The sequence below is a fragment of the Trichosurus vulpecula genome, chromosome 2 (assembly GCF_011100635.1).
Source record: "Trichosurus vulpecula isolate mTriVul1 chromosome 2, mTriVul1.pri, whole genome shotgun sequence".
Classification (NCBI taxonomy): Eukaryota; Metazoa; Chordata; class Mammalia; order Diprotodontia; family Phalangeridae; genus Trichosurus; species Trichosurus vulpecula.
This window is the reverse complement of record NC_050574.1, coordinates 326,851,637-326,873,808: the sequence shown is the minus strand read 5'-3', so window position 1 is coordinate 326,873,808 and position 22,172 is coordinate 326,851,637. Positions and strand designations below refer to the sequence as shown.

General features: G+C 36.4%; 1 protein-coding gene across 2 annotated transcripts in view; it reads right to left on the bottom strand.

Annotated features, from left to right (window-relative positions):
- Positions 1–22,172, bottom strand: part of RYK (receptor like tyrosine kinase) — a 124,018-nt gene that overhangs the window by 28,717 nt on the left and 73,129 nt on the right. Inside the window, exons 8-13 of one of the 2 annotated variants that reach the window (XM_036746613.1) lie at positions 20,545–20,679; positions 15,725–15,811; positions 8,354–8,423; positions 1,767–1,899; positions 332–441; positions 46–205 (exon numbers count right to left, since the gene is read on the bottom strand). In XM_036746613.1, the coding sequence (XP_036602508.1) occupies positions 46–205; positions 332–441; positions 1,767–1,899; positions 8,354–8,423; positions 15,725–15,811; positions 20,545–20,679 (695 nt within the window). The remainder of the gene's footprint in view (positions 1–45; positions 206–331; positions 442–1,766; positions 1,900–8,353; positions 8,424–15,724; positions 15,812–20,544; positions 20,680–22,172) is intronic. The other variant, XM_036746614.1, reaches the window with a different exon arrangement.

The window sequence follows — 22,172 nt, the reverse complement described above, 5'->3', positions numbered from 1 at the left end:
CATTTTTTCCATGTTCCATGAATATCTGGAAATACCAGAACTTACCACATCACTAGCACTGGAGAATTCATTATTAACCAGACTTTCAAGAGCCATCCATCGAACTGGTCTATTTTCATTGTCCCCTAGACAGTGATAATCCATGGGGAATAAGTCTCTGGATAGGGCGTTGTCAGTGATCTTTACCTGAAGTGTATCATCAATGCTGAAAACAAAAAAAGGAGATAATAAAAGGATGAATCATGGTTATCGTTTAGATACACCTCTGGAGTATATGTCACAAATCCAGGGAATATTCATTATTAATTGATGATGATAGCATAGTACTTACACGCAGTTTCTAGCAGCCAAATCTTTGTGAATGACCTCCCTTCTTGCCAAATAGCTCATTCCACAGGCAATCTGAATAGCCATATGTACTAGGTCTTGCTGGGAAATTGCCTGTGATTCACAATGGTAACGTCAATAATCAAAATAAAATACCTACAATATAACTCATCTTTCTCCCTTCATATTTCTCTACTCAATATCTAAATATTTCTTTCTGCCTACAGACTAATATCTAGAAGCTAGATCTTGACTATAAATATCATTACATAGATAATATATTTCAATTGTTAAAAATGTTTAAATGGCTATCTTCTTCCAGTTTATAAATTGCATCAGAAATGAGTCAAATGATCACTTTGACCTTGAGGATAACAGGAGAAAAGATGGACAGCATTTACAACTCCCTAAGAAATGGACTTTTAAAATTTTTTCAAGGTGCTACAAGATCTTTCTAGCAAAAACTTCAGAGTTCTGCTGAATTCACTGCAGACTGTTATCAAAAACAGTGGCTCTTAGTGTGAGTAGACCAAACAATTAACAGTTCATCTTAGAACAACACAAATGGGGCTAAAGATAGTACGTAGACAGATATACATATGTCTGGATATATATGTATAAAAATATGCCTATAAATCCATAAATGAATATAAATATGTACATAAATAAATCTAATTATATTGCAGAAAGAGGTCCATCTATCTACATACTGCTTTTATATGTACATCTATAATTTTTTTTATAATCTAACATATAAAGACTGCAACCTATTTTCTAATACAACCCAGACTACAGCCATGAGCAATTATGTTTGTAATCTTGAGTAAGGAACTCTAAACTCTGTATCCTTATCTGTAAAAAAGGGATAAAGGTAATACTTTCACAGAAATCTTATAAGCATTACTGCCAATATGTTAAAGTGTTTTAAACTACAGGGTGTTCCTAAAGTCTGGACACATAGGCAAAAACACATATTTTCAAGAAATGAAATGAATGAAATTTTCAACAACATTTTATTTAATTGGAGTATTAACAAATAACATCTTCAATATAATTTCCATCATTTGTGAGGCAAAGGTTGATGCACTTTGCAAGATTCACATGAACTCAATGCAATAATTCCACATTGCTGTCAACTGCCTATGCATCCAGACTTTAGGAACACCCTGTACAATGAATAAATGCACTTTGGAAATAAATTCAGCAAAATCAGCAACAGTTTTGGGGGGAGGGAATGGAGGACAAACATTCTGGTCAAGTCAGACGAATCATAATTCATTTTCCTTTTCATACAGCCTGACAGGTTTTTGCTTTCCATCCTGTTTGCATTCTTTCTTCAGTGCTTTTGATTTTCCATTAATTTCTAAATTTCTAAGGATGTTAGTATCAGTTATTCATAAATAAAAGACATTACTACTATTTGGGCAAGTCTCTCTTACCTGAGGATTGTTGGCCTCGACTAATTTGCACTGTCGTAAGAACAATTTAAGGTTTCCCCAGTTCATGTATGGCAATAACACCATGGGTTTTTCTCCTTCTTCTATACAAACATGAGTGATAGGAAGCAGATTTCTACAAAATGGACACAAAATAGGAAGGAGAAAAACACGTAAAATCCAAAACTTCAGTTACCTATTTTAACAAACAGGATAAAAGTAAGGCAAAAACAATCTGGAAAAAAAAAAGTATTGTGACTATAAACTGTAAAACAAAGATACAGTAATTAAAATAGGCTTTAAAACATAGAATGAAGACCACTCCTTAAAATAAAACACCACAGTTAAACACAGTAGAATTTCTCCCTCATTATCTTGCAAATTAGTTTTCTTGAGCAACAGTCTGAGGTAATTGGAAGAGAAATGAACCTTTACCAGAAGACTTGGGGTTGAATACTTGCTACCTATTGCCTTGTACAAGATATTTTTCTCCAAACAAACTCCCTCATGGTAGTTAAGCAATTACTCCTTAACTTATAATCTTAAGAGAATTGAGTGGAGAACTAAAAGGTTAAACAGTTTGCATGCTCCTAATCTCACAATCAGTAAATCTTGACAGAACTTGAACCCAGGTTTTCTGGATTCCAAAATTGGCCCTCTACTCTCTCATGCTATTGTCTCCGAGAATTAACTTTTAAATACGGAAGGGGGCTATTTTAGAAACAGTTTTCTAAACCTAATTTGCCTGTTACCTAGAAATTAAACATGGAAGCCTGGCTGATAATAGATGACTTTAAATAGATTTTCACCATTTCTCATTTTTCATGCAAAGAACATAGTTTCAATTCCAAATCACCAGTTGCTGGACAAGACTGACTTCCTTCAGACATGCATTCTCATTGAAGTTTTGGTTCTCACATCAAAAGATTTTGTAGCACATGGAACAGAATGGTACTGAAATCTTTGCTGCTACTTGATGTACTCAATCAGTGGTCAAGGTACTATTAGTTGGTCAACAACTATTAAGTACACCTAATTCTAATTAAATCTTTGTCTGCCTCCAAACCAATCTTACTAAGTAAAACATACATTACCAGGCCTCAAGGCAGGTAACAAGAGTAATAATCTTCATAAAGCACATCCTGTCACTCACTTGCTCAAAACCCTTCAATGACTTACCCACTAAACACCAAATAAAGTCCAGACAATATGTGGTATTCGAATAGACCCAACCTATCCTTCCATCTTACCAAAAATTTCTCTTCTGTACCATAGCCAAGATAGACTATACTCCCTGCTCACCAACCACAAAGAGCATAATCCCATCTCTATGTTTCTTGTGTTCTTCCCTCTACCTAGAAGGCTTTCTCCTTACTTGCCCATTGAAATCTTACTGTATCCTTCAAAGACCAGTCTAAGTGCTATATTCTCCATGAAACTTTCCTTCTCCTTACTCCAAAGTTACCATGATCTCTTAATTACCAAATTAGATGGACTTTTTTCAAGCCTTGTTCTTCTTGACCTCTTTTTGACACTGTTAACCATTCTTTCTTCCTGGATATTTTTTCCTGATTAGCTTTTTGTGACACTATTCTCTTTAACAGTTGTCTCCCTAATCAGTCCTACTGCTCTTTCTACAGTTTCATGGTCTTAAACCTCATTGATCCCTTGCCCAGTAATTGTGAGTATATCCTATGGCTCTGCCTTAGGTCCTTTTCTCTCTACACTTTTTCCTCGATGAATCTCTTTTATCGGTTCCCATGGACTTAATTATCATTTCTATACAGATGATTCTTAGATCCCCCTTTATTTTGGCTCTAGTCTCACCTCACCAATCATCATTTGGACATTTTGAACTGGATGTCCTTGAGGCTTCTCAAATTCAACATGACCAAATGAACACCTTTTTTCCTCAAAATTCATTCCTCTACTAAACTTTCCTATTTCTTTTAAAAACATCACCATTTCCTCAGTCACTCAATTTTGAAACTTCAGTTTCATTTTTGTCTCCTCCCTCTCATTTCATGCCACTGAGCTTACCACGTCTTGCCATTTTTATGCCTATAATATCTCTCACATCCTTCCTCTTCTCTCTACTCTCACTACTCTAGTTTTAGACTCTTGTTATCTCTTGCTTGGACTATTACAACAATCACCAAACTGGTCTCCCTATCTCAAGACTCTTTCCATTTTAATCCATCTTTCATTTCCTACAGCGAAGGTATGATCATACCACTTTTCCACCAAAACTCTTGAGGTTCCCTATTCCCTTCAGGATTAAATATGAACTCTGGCACTTAAACCTCTCGCAAGCTGGCTCTTTCCTCTTGTATTATATATTCCCCACCTTCACAAAATCCACAATCCAGCCAAACAAGGTAATTTTTGCTGCTAAAGAATAGAAATAAGAGACCATAAAAAGCTGGGAGTGGTAGTAAGAAATTCAGCCAACTATACAAAAGTGCTTTGGCACAAACCACATCAAATGACAAGCTCCTGATAGGATGTCTTCTTGTAATTAAAAAACTTGCCTTCAAGGTAAAATGTCATATATGTGCTACTAACTACCAATATATATGTCATATATCACTTAATATAAAGTATGCTACTGGTCAGAAATAAAGTTTACCTAAGTACAGAAGAAGCTAGCAGGAATTTAAGACTATTATCCCCTGGGAATGGGGGTATGTACTTAGAAAGTATTAAAACAGATTTTAACGTAGGTTGTAGATTAAAAGGAGTAAAAATAGCTCTCAAAATTTCATGCATTGGGATCTTTTAGATCATTTTATCTTTTACATAAGCAACCAAAAGATGCAAATACATTATGTGCAGCACTTTTAATCCAAGTAGTACTTTTTGGCATTTACTAACTCTGTCTTCATTAAGAAAGAATTAAACTGTCAAGATAAGAAAAACAGTAGCATTACCAAGAAACAATAAATGTGAAATGATTACTTTGAGAGGGGCAATGACTTGTAGCAGGAGGTGCACTGCAATAGAACTAAAGTAGTTCAGGCTTCTCTCAAAGCTGTCACCAAAACTTTGAGAGAAATCTTTGAGAAAGCTTTCACATAATCACTCAATAATGGTTTCATTTTTTTAATCTGTAAAATAAGGATACTAATTAGTCTTAGTTGAAAGTAAATCAGAAGTCTATTGAGAGTTCTGTATATACTCTCTAGATTTACACATACATACATGACAGACAGACAATAGCCAGCTAGATAAGAACCCTCTCCAATTATCTTTGCCCCTACGCCCACATATCCTGTGACCCTTCCTACTTCTTCTGAGGGAGCCACTGATCTTCCAACCACTCAGTTTCATAACTTCCTCATCCCTATATCCAATCAGTTTCCACATCCTAGCAATTATAGCTCCACATTTCTCACATCTTTCTCCTTTTCATTCACGTGGCCACCATCCTAGTTCAGGCCCTTATCACTTCTCTTCTGAACTACTTCAACATCTTCGTGATGGATGGATCTTGATGATTCCTATTTCTCTCTTCTCCAATCTCCAGTATGTAGAGCTGACAAAATAATCTTCCTTTATAAAGCAGAGGTCTGACCTTGGTACTCTCCTGGTCAAGAAGCTTCAGTGGCTCCCTATCACAGCTAAGATAAATACAAAATCCTCAGCCAAGCATCGGAAGCTGTAGAGGGTGAAAGATGGAATGACTGAGGAAACAAAGGTTCAAGCTTCTGAGCATCTTAATTTATTAAGTAATGCATGCTGACTTCATAACAAATGAACTCCTCAGCTTGGAGTTGGACCCCAAACACTGGGAGAGACAGATTTTTATTCATTAAAAACAATTAATCAAATAAGACTAATTAGTTAAAAGAAAACAATTAACCAGTATATAAAATCAGGTAATCTAACTTTCCAAGTTGGGAAGGGAAAAGCAAACACATGCAATTCCTTGAAATCATAAAGAGATGTCTAACTCTCTCTCTCTCACTCCCCCCAAGTATCTGTATTCAATCAAAGGAACATGGAAATAATAACCAATTGACCAGGATGGGGCCAGCAACCCAGCTATATGGGTTGCTTGAGATGTATGATTATAAGAAAGCTCTTTGCATGAATCTTTGGATCTGAGAAAGTTTCTGGTCAGTATAACTTAGGTCGTTATTTAAGGTCTCTAAGCAGCAGGTAGAGGCAGTCTGGCTTCCCAGGCACCCAGGGCTAGGTTCAAACCATGGAATAAAGTTTTCCCACAATTCCTATAAATGAATAAAGTTTCCTCACAAGACCGAAATTGAACTAGACCCATAACTGAACAGAAAGGGAACTGAGCTAGCTCCAGAACTGAGTCACAAGATGGAGTTGGTGTGGTTCACTCAATTCCCACTACCAAAGTCATGCATAACCTTTCTAGACTTTAACTACTTCTTGCATTTTCCATTCCAGTCAAATCAGCATATTTACAAGGTCTTGCATAGGCACCCCAGTGTCTATAATACAATCCTTATTCACCACTACGTCTTACAATCTCTAGCTCCTATGCCACCCACTATGGGAAGCCTTTCCAAATTACTTTTGTCTCATATTTCTGGTGCAGAACATAATGCCTAATTTATAGAAGATACTTAAGAAATGTTTACTAAACTAAACTGAAGTACAGAGTACTATTAACACTGTGAAAACAGGGAAATCTAGATTAAATAACATACGTTCAATTTTAGCCTTAATTTTTTTCCATCTATAATTGTTTTACTGGTTTCACATAATGTTTTTTACTTGAAAGCATCAGTGGACTTTTCCCCTAGTATGGGTTACATATACTGAAAGCATACCTCAAACAACCAATCTATCAACCAATTAAACTAGGAAGAAGATAGTCTTAAAATCTATAAAAATCTGCATGCACACTGCAGAATTCTAGCTGGTTATTTTTAAAGTCTTCTTGTCTCTTTTCATTTACATATATCCCAGTACATATTTACTATAGTTTTTGACATACCTATCAATAGCATGTCTAATTATATTAATAAAGGTTATAAAGTGATTTAATAGTATAATCAAAATATTGGACATATGGAATGGAACCAATTATTAGATGTACACCAGGGAGAAATGGCAGTGGGGGTGGGGGCAGGAGAGGTATTCTATATGGAAAGGAGAAAAGATATTTTCTTTACTGAAAAGAACAAGGGAGCTTTATAGACTATCAGTACTCAGTTACTCATTGGCTTGCATTTGATAATACAGACGGAGACGAATGAAAAGCCTGAGAGGCAGAGTTTCTGGGTAATTAATAATCAATTTGTTAATGAGGCTAGTTGATAATCAATAAATTAATGATCAATGGTTTCTCTCAGTAACCAAAGACCCCTAATGGAGATACTGAATGCCTTAATATCCTTTTATAAAAGGGGAGTGACCCTGACACATGAAAATCAATCCTGATTGGTGAACAATTAATGAGGGAGTGGGCAGAGTAATGAGGAAGTGAGCTGAAAGTCTTTAGCTGCGAAGTGTGTACTATTGGTGTCCTCATTTTATAGATGAGGGAACTGAGGCTGAGAGAGGTTAAGGGACTGTAAGACCAACACATTGTCCAGTGAGAAAGCCACAATACAATAAGTTATTAGCAAAATCACAGGATTTGTACTTCTAGGTTCTATTTATCATCACACAGGCTCTCTTAGCAAGTCAGCAAGTCAGTAGGTAAGCCTAGATTAGGTATCTTGTTTTCAATGCTGAACACCACCTCTACAAAAGCTAACCAATAACACACTCATTCTCTAATGTTGTTACTGGTTTGGATTTGGTTTTTGGATTTATTTTTTTTGAAACTAGAATATTAATTAGTTTTGGTGGACCCATCAATTTCTATCCTCTTCTGCAGAAATCCATAAACATTTAGTATTCCCAGGAGGATAGCCAGATTTCCTTTATACTTTTTTTTGGTTTGCAAACAAATTTTCCACCAATTCGACAAAGACATGTTCAACATACCTGAATATATCACAGAACCATAACTTTAAGGCTGAAAGGGACTTCATGGATCTAGTCCAACACTTTCTTTTTACAGAGGAGGCAAGTGAGCACAGCGAAGAAAAGTGATTTACCAAATAGCCACTCAAGATACTGATGACAGGGTGGGAGTCAAAAACAGGCCTCCTCATTCTAAATGTAGTACTGTTTCCATTGTACTACACTACACTCTAATTTCATATATTCCTGACTTATTACAACGCAGCATTCCCTGACATAGAAGATCTATACTCCAGGTCCTTTATATTAAGCTACAAAAAGATACTTTTAGAATAACAATAACTCAGTTTGAGATTTACAAAACATGTTTCTCATAACAATTCTACAAGGTAAATAGTATAATTCACATTTTTCAGATGGATAAGAGAAGTTAAGCAGCTTATCCATAATAGTCACACAACAGGATTCAAACCCAGGCCTTGGATTCTGAATTAAACAATTCTTTGTATTACGTCATAATGCCTCTCTACCCACATTTTAAAAAAGAGGTATTTTTTGTCCCAATATTTTCAAGGTTATACAATGCCCCTTAAAAATATGGTATCTACTATAAAATCACTTGAAAAGGAATTTCTTCTTACCTGTGGTGAAGACCTCGGAGCTTACAGCTTTCAGTGAGCATCATTGTCACTTGAATTTCAGAAGCTTGGTCTAGAAAAAGAAAATGATTTTGAACAATAGCACTCGATACACAATTTGAATCCATCATTGTAATTTTTTTTGAAAATTAGAAAATGTAGAAATGATTAAATTCAAAAATCAAATTTCAATAAACTTTATTTAAAGGAGATAATTAAATCAAGTTTTTATTTAAAACCCTATGACAATAATCAAAACACATTTAAACACTGAGATAATCACTGAACAAACTCAAATTCAAACTCTTCCACTAACTTTTACTTTATTTTTTGCTTCTGAGTTCACAGTTTCAGGTGCAAAATAACCAAAATAATTTGGGAGCGCAATTCATCTAATTTTAGTAGAACCTCTAAGCTACTCATCTATAGGTGTTACTTAATGGAACAAAGGAATTTCAGTACTATTGAAAAGAAATTTTCTGCCAAGTGAATTTTATCTTTTTGTTAATGTCCATTATAAAATTAAGATACAATCCAATTAAAAACTATTGGTCCATCGATACAATAAAAACACATTCAACGCAAAGAAAAAGCATTAACATCATATCTACGAAAAGGATAACTCAAAAATAATTATGTTCAGAATGCCCTCATCTGTGAAATTGGGATAATGATAGCACCTATTTCTCAGAGTTGTTGTGAAGATAAAATAATATCTGTAAAGTGTTTCACTACTATTACTACTACTATTATAGTCAAAATAAGTAGCATGGCAGAAAATAAAAGGCTAGTCCAAGAGTTACTAAGACACGAGTTCAAGTTCTGCTGCTGTTGACATTAACTAGCTGTGCCACCACAGTATCAGACATTTAACCTCTCAGTACCTTAGACAATTCTCTTAAGACTCTAAGCAAGAGATAGTTAAGATCAGAAGCAAAGACTTTCACAATGGAAACTCATCTCAATGTCTGTTGGTATATATGGTTTTCTTGTAAGTTGCTAATAATGATAACAAAATTTGCTGCACCTTTATTGACTATTCTGTTCTCTGCTTAATAACACAGGGTCGAAGAATTGTGGATCTGGAGGGGACCCCACAAGTTAAAGGGACAGGGAAGAGGGACAGATGGGACTTAAATCGATTCTATGGGTTTTATACCATAATGCCTGCCTCCTTTCAACCGATGACTAAATTTCTCTGATGGCTATATCCTCAATTAGGGTTGTTAAATTTTAGTAAATGTGGTGAAGTAAGAATTGTTACTGGACAATGAATGAGAGAGTTTAACTATAGTACAAAGATTTTCTTGGCACTTCAGACAGTAGCAACAGCAGGTGCAAAGGTACAAGATGACAGCAAAAAGAACCACAAACCTGAAGGTTAGGAGTAGGTTATTCCAAACAACAACAAAAAATTAAGTAACATCTGAAGTTGCGTTAACTGAATTTCTGTTAAAAAATTATACTTGGATTTAAAAGAAATAAAAGAGGGTAAAGGCAGAAGGGTGGATGAAGTGATTGTTGTAGTTTTTCCAAATGTCTGAGAAATATTTTTACCTTTTCAGTGATGAAAATGTTCCTTTTTAAATACTGTTATTAGCAAAACTAAAAAGAAAAACCCTTTAACTTCTAATTTATTAGGTATATATTTGCTTATGATATTCCTGGAGTAAAGGGGCAGAGGTGGGGGGAAGAGAGAAAGTAATTGTCTCATAGACTTATAAAATAACAGAGCTGAATGGAATCTCGGAGATTAGAAAAGTATGGCCCAGGGAAGCTAACTGACTGACTTGTCCAGACATACTCAAGGGGACGAGAGGGGACAACTATATTAAGTAGCTGAGGTAGGACTAGAATAAAGAGCTTCTAACACTCAAGGCAATATGGAGTAATCAAGACTAGGAGAGTTCTAATCCAATGGTTCTAAACCTTTCTTTGCTCATGGAAGAGCAAACACTTGGCAAACAAAGTACTCTTTGCTGTAAGGAGAAATGGCACACTGAATGCTAAGCTGGCAACACTGGAAGAGTCAGGAGATTCCCACAGGTGCAGTGCCCTTTAACAAGAGCAGCTGTTTTCAGTGAATTCTTTGCTAGTTCAAGGATTTTGAGGTTACTGCATATGTGTAAAAGGCAAGTTTTATTTATTTTGTGAATACTATACTGACCATCCTATGTATGCTAGATGAATAAAATTTATGTTAAACAAAAATTATTTATAATTTTTTTCTTTCATCTGCAATAACATCCCAAATTTTGTAGTATACATGCTGCATGCAGCACAATATCTGAGAAATCTAGTCCTAACCTCAACAAATTTACATTCTAACTGCATTGACACAAGTAAAACAATAAATTTATGAATAAAATTATGAAAACCCAAATTCCAATCCTGCTAATCCAAAAAGCCAAAGCAAGACAGTTTCTTCTGAATTATTTTTTTTTCTGCAATATAAAGCACAGCTAAAGACCATGTATGGATAACGCATGTGATTTCAAGGCCTGGATCCCTTGTCAGCTCTACACAGACTGATTCAAAAAGGGCTATTCGGAAAAGATAAAATCTCAGTACTACTTAAGTGAGTGACATCATATCTTTAATACCTTTAAGGAGAGTACACTGCAGTTTGATCAATGCCCTTCTTCTTTGTCTACTACAGAAATGACAACAATATTTTAGCTAAGGACTCACTGTGCTTTCTCTTGCTTCCTTCCAGTTAAGGAGGAACATTATAATTCATAGGAGTAAGTCACAAAAAAAGAATGAGTGACTACTTTTCAAATACTCACGGAAATACAAATCTTATCTTAAGAAACAGTCCATGTATCCACATTGTATTTTCTTATCAATATTATTTCCTTTTTCTCCCCCCTCCTCCAGCTACTTCTGTAGGGAAATAAACTAAAATCAAAACCCCTTCAGAACAAGCCAAATGGCAGCAGACTTTTTTTTAGGGAATATCTACATGAACCAAATGAAATGAGAAACTTTCTTTGAAAGGCGCCTGAAATAAAATCATTGTCTCAAAGGCTTATAAAATAACAGAGGTGAAAGGAACCTTAGAAATCATTAAATTTCAAAGTTACTTACAAAAGCATACACTGCTAGTCAGTAGCAGGGTTGATTAGAATTTAGGTCTCCTAACTTGCATTATAGCATACTTTCTGCTAGACTCCACTGTTTTATTTTTGCCAAAAACAACATAAATAGAATTCTACATGAATCAGCTGTGGCTGTAGAGGCAAAGGATCTAGGTTGGAATACTGCTTTTCTACTGACCAGGCATAATAATTGGACATAAACGTTAAGCAGTTCCTGTAATGATTACAGTTAGCATTACTTTTAAGTGAAGAGTTGATTGACTGAGGGCTGGGGATGAGAGGTGACAACTGTAGTGCATAAGCTGCTATTTTAGGGTATCTTTGAAGATATCAACTTCTTCCTTCTCCAAAGAGAACGGCTCAAGTCTAACAGGTATACTAGCAACCAGAGGTGAGGAACTACGAGTGGAGAGCCACTACTATCACTTCACTGGGGGGGGCAGGGTGTCAAACCCCTTCCTTAGTTCAAAAGTTCACAGAAAGCAGAGGTGGAAGGGCTGTCCCTCCTTCACCAGCTTGTATAAAAAGGGGACTGATAACCTCCAGCAGGGAAAGATGAGGGCAGAATGGGATGAGGAAGGGCTTTGAAGAGAAAGTGGTGCTGGAGCTTTATCTTCTCCAGAAGCCAACTGCCACCCTGGGTCCTCATCACCTCACACTTGAACTACTCTTAACACCTTCTAATTAGGCTCCCTGCCTCAAGTCTCTTCCCGCTGCAACTAATCCTCTACTCAGCTGCCAAAATAATTCTCTTAAAGCTCAAGTTTGATCATATTATCACCGCCACCACCACTCACTACCTGATAAAACTCCCGTGGCTCCCCATTACCACCAGAATCTGATATAAAATTCCCTATTTTACACTGAAAAAAGCCCTTTACAAGCTGGCACCTTTGTACCTTTCCAGTCTTCTCTCCCCTCCACATCCCTTATTATCACACCGCTATCCTGGCTCCAAGGCATTCTTCACAAACAATACTCCATCTCCCAACTCTCTGAAGCCCATACCTGGAATGCTCTTCCTCCCTCCCTCCAACTCCCAGGCTTCTCGTGTTCACCCTCCTCATCTCCCCTGTTATTAGTACCTTCTCTCTAAGACTGCTTTCCATTTATACTGTATGTATCTTTTATGTACAAAGTTATTAGTATGTTTGTTTTCCACCACCGAGAATGTTATCTCTTTATGGGCAGAGTCCATGTTTCTGCCTTTCTTTGTCTCTCCAGGGCCAGTACCTAGCACATAGTAAGTGCTTAATAGCTGATTGCTGACTGATAGGCACTAAGTTTGAGGTGTCACCAAGTTTGAAATGTCCAATAGGTTACAAACAGGATAGTAATAGGGATCATACCTATGATTTCACTTGCATAAGGAATTATCTAGTTAGAAAATGAGTGATGTAGAACTGGAGACCAGGAGAGACACTAGGGCTGGATATACAGATTTGATAGTCACCTCACAGAGATGAGAATTAGGTCCACAGGAGCAGATGAAGATAGCAAGACAGAAAGTAGAGATAACAGAAGTGGACCCAACTCAGTGCCTTGGGGAACACCCATAGCTAAGGAGCATGTTAGCGAAGCCTGAGGAGTGGCCCACCAGGTAGTACAAAAGCCAGGGAAGAGTAGTGTCATGAAAACCTGGAGAGAAGAGGAAAGTCACCTATGTCAAAGACAACACAGGGATCAGGTAGGAAGGGGTCTGAGAAAAAATATCAGATTTGCTAAATGTGAAAGAGATCACTGGTAACTTTGGATGAAGCTATTTCAGACTGTGATAAGTTCAGAATCCAGGAAGCAAAGGGCTGAAGAATCAACATGGAGGAAGCAGATGGCCTCTTCTAGGAGTCTGGCTGAGAAAAGGCACAGGACAACAGCTTGAGGGGAAAGGATGGGAGCATATAGTGAAGTGTTTTTTTGGTGGGATTTTTTTAAAGGATGTGGGCAACATGGACATGTTTGAAGACAGCAGGGAAGGAACAAGCATATAGGGAGTGGCAAAAGATGAGAGAGAACAATGTGACCCTGAATATGTGACCCTGGGCAAGTCAATAAACCACTCTTGAGCCCCCCAGGCGAGTATAACAAGTTTCACAAAAACTGTTTATTTGTACTAGTAGAAAGTGATCTACATTGATGAAATCATAGGTTCAAGGTGTCTCTCTCTCTCTCTCTCTCTCTCTCTCTCTCTCTCCCCTCCTATCTCAAAGGATATATATAGAAAGAGGGCACAGGGTGAGTTGAATATGAAGGGATGATATCTAAAAATATCAAATCAAATTAAGGGACGAGAGAGGAATATATTGACAGAGGAAGAAAGGGAGAGAGAGAATGAGATAAATTATCTCGCATAAAAGTGTCAAGAAAAAGCAATTCTGTAGAAGGGAAGAGGGGGCAGGTGAGGGGGAATGAGTGAATCTTGCTCTCATTGGATTTGACTTGAGGAGGGAATAACATACACACTCAATTGGGTATCTTACCCCACAAGAAAGGAGGAGGAAGGAGATAAAAATGGGGGGATGATGGAAGGGAGGGCAGGTAGGGGGAGGAGGTAATGAAAAACACTTTCAAAAAGAGACAGGGTCAAGGGAGAAAATTGAGTAAGGGGGGATAAGACAGGAAGGAGCAAAATATAGTTAGTTTTTCACAACATGAGTATTGTAGAAGTGTTTTGCATAATGATACACATGTGGCCTATGTTGAATTGCTTGCCTTCTTAGGGAGGGTGGATGGGGAGGGAAGAGGGGAGAGAATTTGGAACTCAAAGTTTTAAAAGCAGATGTTCAAAAACAAAAAGTTTTTGTATACAACTAGGAAATAAGATATACAGGCAATGGGGCATAAACATCTATCTTGCCCTACAAGAAAGTAAGGGAAAAGGGGATGGGGGGAGTGGGGTGACAGAAGGGAGGGCTGACTGGGGAATGGGGCAATCAGAATATATGCTATCTTGGAGTGGGGGAGAAGGTAGAAATGGGAGAAAATTTGTAATTCAAACTCTTGTGAAAATCAAAGCTGAAAACTAAAATACTAAATGAATAAATAATAAGAGAAAAAAAAAAAGAATGAAAAAGGTTAAAAAAAAAAAAGAAGCTGAGACCCAGATAGTTTTGGTGATTTACTTAAGACCAGTTATTAAGTAAAAAATGGGATTCAAGCTCTTGATTAACTAAAAGTCCAATAGTCTCTTCCTCACACCACATTTTCTCCTAAAGACAAATGTCTAACATAGTAATTATTTAAACTGTATTTAGGAATATATATGCTGGTAAATTTATTTCACAATTAAATGCAATTACACCATACAATTGGCCTTATATTTACAGTACGTAAACTGCTAAACATTTTTTTCCAAAACAAGAACATCCAATATCCTTGTGATATCTCTAAAATGTTCAATTATTTCTTCAAATTATATTTAGGAATATAAGCACTAGTAAAATGTATTTCACAAACAATTACATGTAATTGATCCACAAAACTGGCTTTATAAGCACAATAAAAAAGGCTACTTTTTTCCAAAACAAGAATGTCCTTGTGATACCTGAAGAAGTCAAACAACAAATATGGAACACAGTGAAAAATAGTATATATTTTTATTTTCATTCCAAAATTGGCCAAGAGAAACACTAATTAAAAATTATTTAACTATTCCATAAATAAGGTTTAAAAATAACAAATGAAAATGAAATTCTAGAATTTAAAGACTCATTACTTGTTTGATAGTTTTGGTGAAGAAGCCATGTATAAATAAAGTTATGCTAAAATTTTTACTCTTTTCAGATAAACAAAATCTATCAACTAGTAAGTAAAAAAGAAAAGAAAAACCTGGAATGACATATCAAAAAATGGCACAAAAAGGTCTCAACTGAAGAAAAAGGTTATCAAAGTTAACTTTTGTCTTATGGGATAAAACAGTCACTCTGGAATCTAATAACTAAGGACAGAATTTCAGCTTCAGAGATAGTCAATGACTTCATTGTCACAAAACTGGATCATATAACAACAGACTTAATTTGTACAAAATTTAGTTTGCCACTGGCAAGATGATCCATATGGATTTTAAATATTCTTGTATGTCATTCCATTTTATCACTTTCTATTTCTAAAAATCTAAAATCTGAAAGAACTGAATCTCCTTGTGATTTATGGTTAAGAATGCCAAATATCTTTCTACAAGTTAACTTTGTGAATGGACCACCTATCTAAGTCAATCTAAGGATGTTTATACTTTTCCTAAATAAAGAATATTGTTAGTACACATGAAAAATCCTACCTTTAACAGTTTTCACAAATGCTTGTTTTTCTTTGTTGGGATCTTTATCATCTATTAAAATTCCATGGAAAATACGCCCAAAGGTTCCTAAAAGGAAGAATATTTGAGATGACATAATATGGTAAATGAAAGAGAACTGCTAATTTAAATACCTTTTGATACAGTGGTAACATTAAAACACATAGAAAGGTAGTAATTGTGACCAACAAAATACGGATACACAAGTGTTGGGGGCGGAGCCAAGATGGCTGCTGAAAAGCAGGGACATGCCTAGGGCTCCCCCCAGGACCCTCCAAACACCTATAAAAATGGCTCTGAACAAATCCTACAGAACCCACAAAATAGCAGAGGGAAGCAGGGCTCCAGCCCAGGACAGCCTGGATGGTCACTAGGTATGGTCTATCGCGCAAGGATCTAGGAGCGGAATGGAGCAGAGCCTAGCGTGAGTTGCACCTGGACCAACTAGACCAGGAGCTGGGCAGAACAGGCCCTAGCACCCTGAGACCTGGTAACTGTGGCACTTACCAGACTTCTCAACCCACAAACAGCAAAGACAAAAGAGAAGGTTAGTAGGAAAAGCTGCGGGGACAGAGTGAAAGGAGTTTGTGGTTTAGCCACCGCCCCGGGGGCAGTGGAGGTGGTACAGCTATGAGGACTACAGCTGCAGTTGCTTCCAGCCCCAGGCCCACCTGGGGGGAGGAATTAAGTGGCAGACCAGAACAAGAGTGCAGAGCCTGCTTAGATCTGAGTCGTAGTCTGGGTTGGCAGTTCTTGGGGGAGGAGGAGTGCCAGTGTGGCAGAGCCTGCTGTATAGAAATAGCTCTGAAAACAACAGCACATCCCCTCACGCTTGGAACAAAGAACTCTCTACTCTACAAGCAGTCAAAGCCTGATGAAAAACTCAAGGGTCAAGTAGTTTGCTGGGAACATGAACAGGCAGCGAAAACAAGACTCAGATTCAGAATCAGACTTTGGAATCTTTCTTTGGTGACAAAGAAGACCAAAACATACAGCCAGAAGAAGTCAACAAAGTCAAAGAGCCTACATCAAAAGCCTCCAAGAAAAACATGAACTGGTCTCAGGCCATGGAAGAGCTTAACAAGGATTTGGAGAAGCAAGTTAGAGAAGTAGAGGAAAAATTGGGAAGAGAAATGAGAGTGATGTGAAAAAACCATGAAAAACAAGTCAAGGATTTGCTAAAGGAGATCCAAAAAAATACGGAAGAAAACAACACCTTAAAAAATAGACTAACTCAAATGGCAAAAGAGCTCCAAAAAGCCAATGAGGAGAACAATGCCTTAAAAGGCAGAATTACCCAAATGGAAAAGGAGGTCCAAAACACCACTGAAGAAAATACTACCTTAAAAATTAGACCGCAGCAAGTAGAAGCTAGTGACTTGATGAGAAATCAAGATATTATAAAACAGAAACAAAGGAATGAAAAAGTGGAAGATAATGTGAAATATCTCATTGGAAAAACCACTGACCTGGAAAACAGATCCAGGAGAGATAATTTAAAAATTATTGGACCACCAGAAAGCCATGATCAAAAAAAGCCCAGATATCATCTTTCAAGAAATTATCAAGGAGAACTGCCCTGATATTCTAGAGCCAGAGGGTAAAATAAAAATTGAAAGAATCCACCAATTGTCTCCTCAAAAAGAAAACTCCTAGGAATATTGTTGCCAAATTCCAGAGCTCCTAGATCAAGGAGAAAATACTGCAAGCAGCCAGAAAGAAACAATTTGAGTATTGTGGAAACACAATCAGAATAACAGAAGATCTAGCAGCTTCTACATTAAGGGATCAAAGGGCTTGGAATGTGATATTCTGGAGGTCAATGGAGCTAGGATTAAAACCAAGAATCACCTACCCAGCAAAACTGAGTATCATGCTCCAAGGCAAAATATGGATTTTCAATAAAATAGAGGACTTTCAAGCTTTCTCAGTGAAAAGACCAGAACTGAATAGACATCTGACTTTCAAACACAAGAATCAAGAGAAGCATGAAAAGGTAAACAAGAAAGAGAAATCATAAGGGACTTACTAAAGTTGAACTGTTTTGTTTACATTCCTATATGGATGGAAAGATGATGTGTATAATTTATGAGACCGAAGTATTAGCGTAGCTGAAGTGAATATATACATACATATATATATATATATGTATATATATATATATATGTATGTGTAGACAGAGGGCACAGGGTGAGTTAAATATGAAGGGATGATACCTAAAAAAAATTAAAATCAAATTAAGGGATGAGAGAGGAATATATTGAGAGAGGGAGAAAGGGAGAGATAGAATGGCGTAAATTATCTCGCATAAAAGCAGTTCTATAGGAAGGGAAGAGGGGGCAGGTAAGGGGGAATGAGTGAATCTTGCTCTCATCAGATTTGACCTGAGGAGGGAATAACATACACACTCAATTGGGTATCTTACCCCACAGGAAAGAAGGAGGAAGGTGATTAAAAAAGGGGATATGATAGAAGGGAGGGATAGGAGGAGGAGGTAATCAAAAGCAAACACTTTTGAAAAGGGACAGCGTCAAGGGAGAAAAACGAATAAAGGGTGACAGGACAGGAAGGAGCAAAATATAGTTAGTCTTTTACAACATGAGTATTGTGGAAGGGTTTTACATAATGATACACATGTGGCCTATGTTGAATTGCTTGCCTTCTTAGGGAGGGTGGGTGGGGAGGAAAGAGGGGAGAGAATTTGGAACTCAAAATTTTTAAGGCAGATGTTCAAAAACAAAGTTTTTGCATGCAACTAGGAAATAAGATGCTGAATAATAATAATAATGCTGAAAACTACAAATATTAAATAAATAATGATTAAAAAATAGGGATACAGAAAGTGAAACAGACTTTCACTCAGAATTTGATGATTTGTGCTGCATATCCTAATAAAGGGGTTATGCTGACAGTAGACAAACTATGAAATGATCAGTTAGTTAACATATATTAAGCATCTACTATATGCTTAGCACTGAAGATAAAAATCGGAAAAAATATCCCTGGTCTCCCAGTGTAATGAGGAAAACACGTAATCAATTATGTATCAACAGGACATATACAGGATAAAATGGAGATAATCTCAGAAGGAAAGCACTAAGTTAAAGAAGGACTGGGCAAGACTTTTTGCAGAGAGCAGAACTTTAGCTAAGACTTTAAGGAAGCCAAAGAAAGAAGGCAGTGGAGATGAGGAGGGACCAAATTCCAAGCAAGTCAGTGAAAATGCTCAGGTCAGAGATGGAGTGTTCCATGCAAGGAGACCAGTGTCATGGGACTGCAGAGGGAAGCAAGGTATAAGAAGACTGAAAAGGTAGAAGAGGACCTTGTAACAAAAAGTTTTAAAACTCAGGGGATTTTTAATTATGGAATCTGATAATGGAATTACATCTGATTGTGGAAAGCTAAAGGCCTTTATTTTAATAGGGGAGAGGGAGGAGGTAACTTGGTCAGACTTGTGCTTAAGGAAGATCACTTTGACAGCTGAGTGGAGGATGGACTGTAGTAGAAGACAATGTTTTGTTAATTTCAACTTCTAAGTTAAGGACATGTTAGAGGAGGAGTTGAATCATCTCTTATCTAAAGTATTAAATTTTTGAGATAGCTATAACTCAATGTTCTCAAAAATGTTAAATCTAGACTCTGAAAAAGCTGGTCTTCAGAAAAGGTATTCTTCAACCTAGAATTTGTGATTTCTGGTCTTAATCTGGAATTATCATGAAAAGTACACTGATTACACTGGTGCTTGTCTCCCTCTTCTGGAAGCTGGAGAGAACTGATTACTCATTTTCCCTTATCCTGTTCCCTATCTCTCAATATCAATCTCCCATCCATCACAGCCTAGCTTGAGCTTGTCTCTTCAGATCAGGGCAACTAGTTAAGGTAACTCCCTAGAATCTGGCCCTATTTCCTCATCATTTAATTCTGAAAACTAAGAAAATCTCAATCCAAAAAAGGAAAGTAGTGACCAATCTTCCCGATCAACACACCCAAGTTTGAATCCTGCTTCAGACACTTACTAGCTATATGGCTGTAAGCAAGTCACTTAACCAACCAACTTGTTTCTCTCATTAGTAGAATAAGAATAATAGTACCTACACCTCACATGGTTGTTATAAGGATCAAATGATATAATACATGTAAAGCACTCTGAGAAGGTAAAGTACTGTATGTCAGCTATTATTATTCAACATGCCCCTTAATCAAAAAACTGGCTATCAAGTTGCTATTCTTTAATTTATAACCTCTTCTGACATAAACAGAGAACTGACTTGTTACAGAAATTTAGAGCACCTCAAGTCCCTAAGTAAACAACAGCTGAGACCCCAAATTGATAGTAGAAAACAGAACCCAAAACTGACCAGAGTTTACCCTTCATTCCCAATTAGTTTGTGAATTTACAAGCAAAAACCTAACTCCTGGCCTAATTATGCAAGAAAAAGAAAACAAGCCTCCCTGAAGCACCCTTTGATTTTTAGGTTCCTTCTTTTGTGAGATTTTCAACCTTCTCTTCACCAATAAAATGGAAAAATTACTTTGAGAAAGTAATTAAATAATAAGATAATTCAACCCTCCCAAACTATATATTATGTGATCTTAAGGGATACAAAGAAAGCAAAGTACAAGTAACACTTTGAAGGAAAAAAGTCTTTGTCTAGAAGATCAGAGCCATTTCTTCTGTGCTTACCCTAACACTGATACGAAAATATTAAATATTTAATGACTAAGATATTTAAACAATGATTTTAGAATAATAGCATATTTAAAATACATAGCTTAAAAACCGATTTTGAGAGGATACATACCTTCTTGGAGAACATCTTTTAGGGTTATTCTCTCCCTGGAAATTGCTATATCTTTGACCTTTGCTTTGGCTTCCATAAGAGTAACACTTTTTAGGTCATTCTTCTCTATCCGTAATGTAGGATAACCTGAGGAGCCAACAAAGCCAAACAAAACTAATATAAATACCCTTATAACGAGAACTAGAGACCATCATTTTCCATAATTACCTACATAAAATAGTTAATACTCAAGGAACAGATGTAGAAACAATAAAAGGAAAAAAGGTAAAGATTCTTTCTCCCGAAAACAAACTGAAGATTCTAGGCAAAGAATCCTTCCCCCATCTCCATCATGAAATAATAGGTACAAACATTAACACATTATTAAAATTAGTGCTATTCCAATTGCATATACATATGTATTGTTAGAAGTAAAGCAACAGCTGGTTCACAAATTATCAACTGTGTTATCTGAAAACATAGGGAAAACGGTGACCTCTCCTGGACAGATTTTTGCAAATTTGAAAAACAGCCCCTATAAGGAATTATCTAATTCTTCCCCAAAAGGAGGATTCTATTAGAATACGTCTTTTCTAACAAGATGTGTGACCATTTAAATATTTTAATCTTCTAACTTCATATCACACTGGGACGTTTAAATTAGTTTTAACATCCCCTCATTTTTATGAGCAAGAAAATGAAATTAAATCTATAAAAGCTGAGTAAAATTATTCACTCAGAGAAACAAAAATGTTGCTAAGCAGACTGAAAGAAGGAGAAGGAGGGGTAGGGGGAGGAGGAGGAGGAGGAGGAGGATGACACTCCTTGGCACTTGGGAAATGGGGAAACAAGAAAGAAGGCAGAAGGGCTAAAAATACAATTTCCCAAAAATTACAAAATAAGGAAGAATAATTACTGGGTAGCAATTTGAGAGATGGTATGCTAATTTACCTACATCACAGGATTGTTGTAAGGAAAGTTTAAGTGCTATACAAGTGCTACGATTACTACGATTAATCTTTCTCCAATCACCACCTAATAAAGAATAAAAGCAGTTTTTGAGGGGCAGTCTTTAAGGACAATTATCTTCACTAAATGCTCATCTTTCTCTTTTAAAAATGTTTTATTATGAACTTAAGCACTAAAAAAATGAGCATTTCCACATACAAAGCAGAACACAAAGGAAGATTGTGTATGATACCATGAGTTTCCATTTCATATTGAATATGATACTTGGGAAATTACGTAAAACAAGGGGCAGTCAGATTTGTAAGATATTAGCAACATGGCAGTAGTTACTCCAACATACTTTGGGAGTAACATGCTTGACATTACAGAGTCAGTTACTACATAACCAAACATATTCCCTAGAAAATCTGACGAATGACAATATGAAGATGTTTTAAAACATTATTGTGGGACTTGGTTGAAGAGCACAATGACATTACTAAAAACGCTATCGAGGTGTAAATGAATCACATCTGATGATACTTTAATCAAAATCCAAAGTTTCTTGCTTTTAGAAAGTATACTGAATTTATTTTCCCTTAAAGAATTAGCAAATTCATAATTTCTCAATTTAAATGGGAAAATAATCCAGGTATATCTGAATAAGGTTGAATCTCTAGAAAGTCCCCCAAACTAAAAAA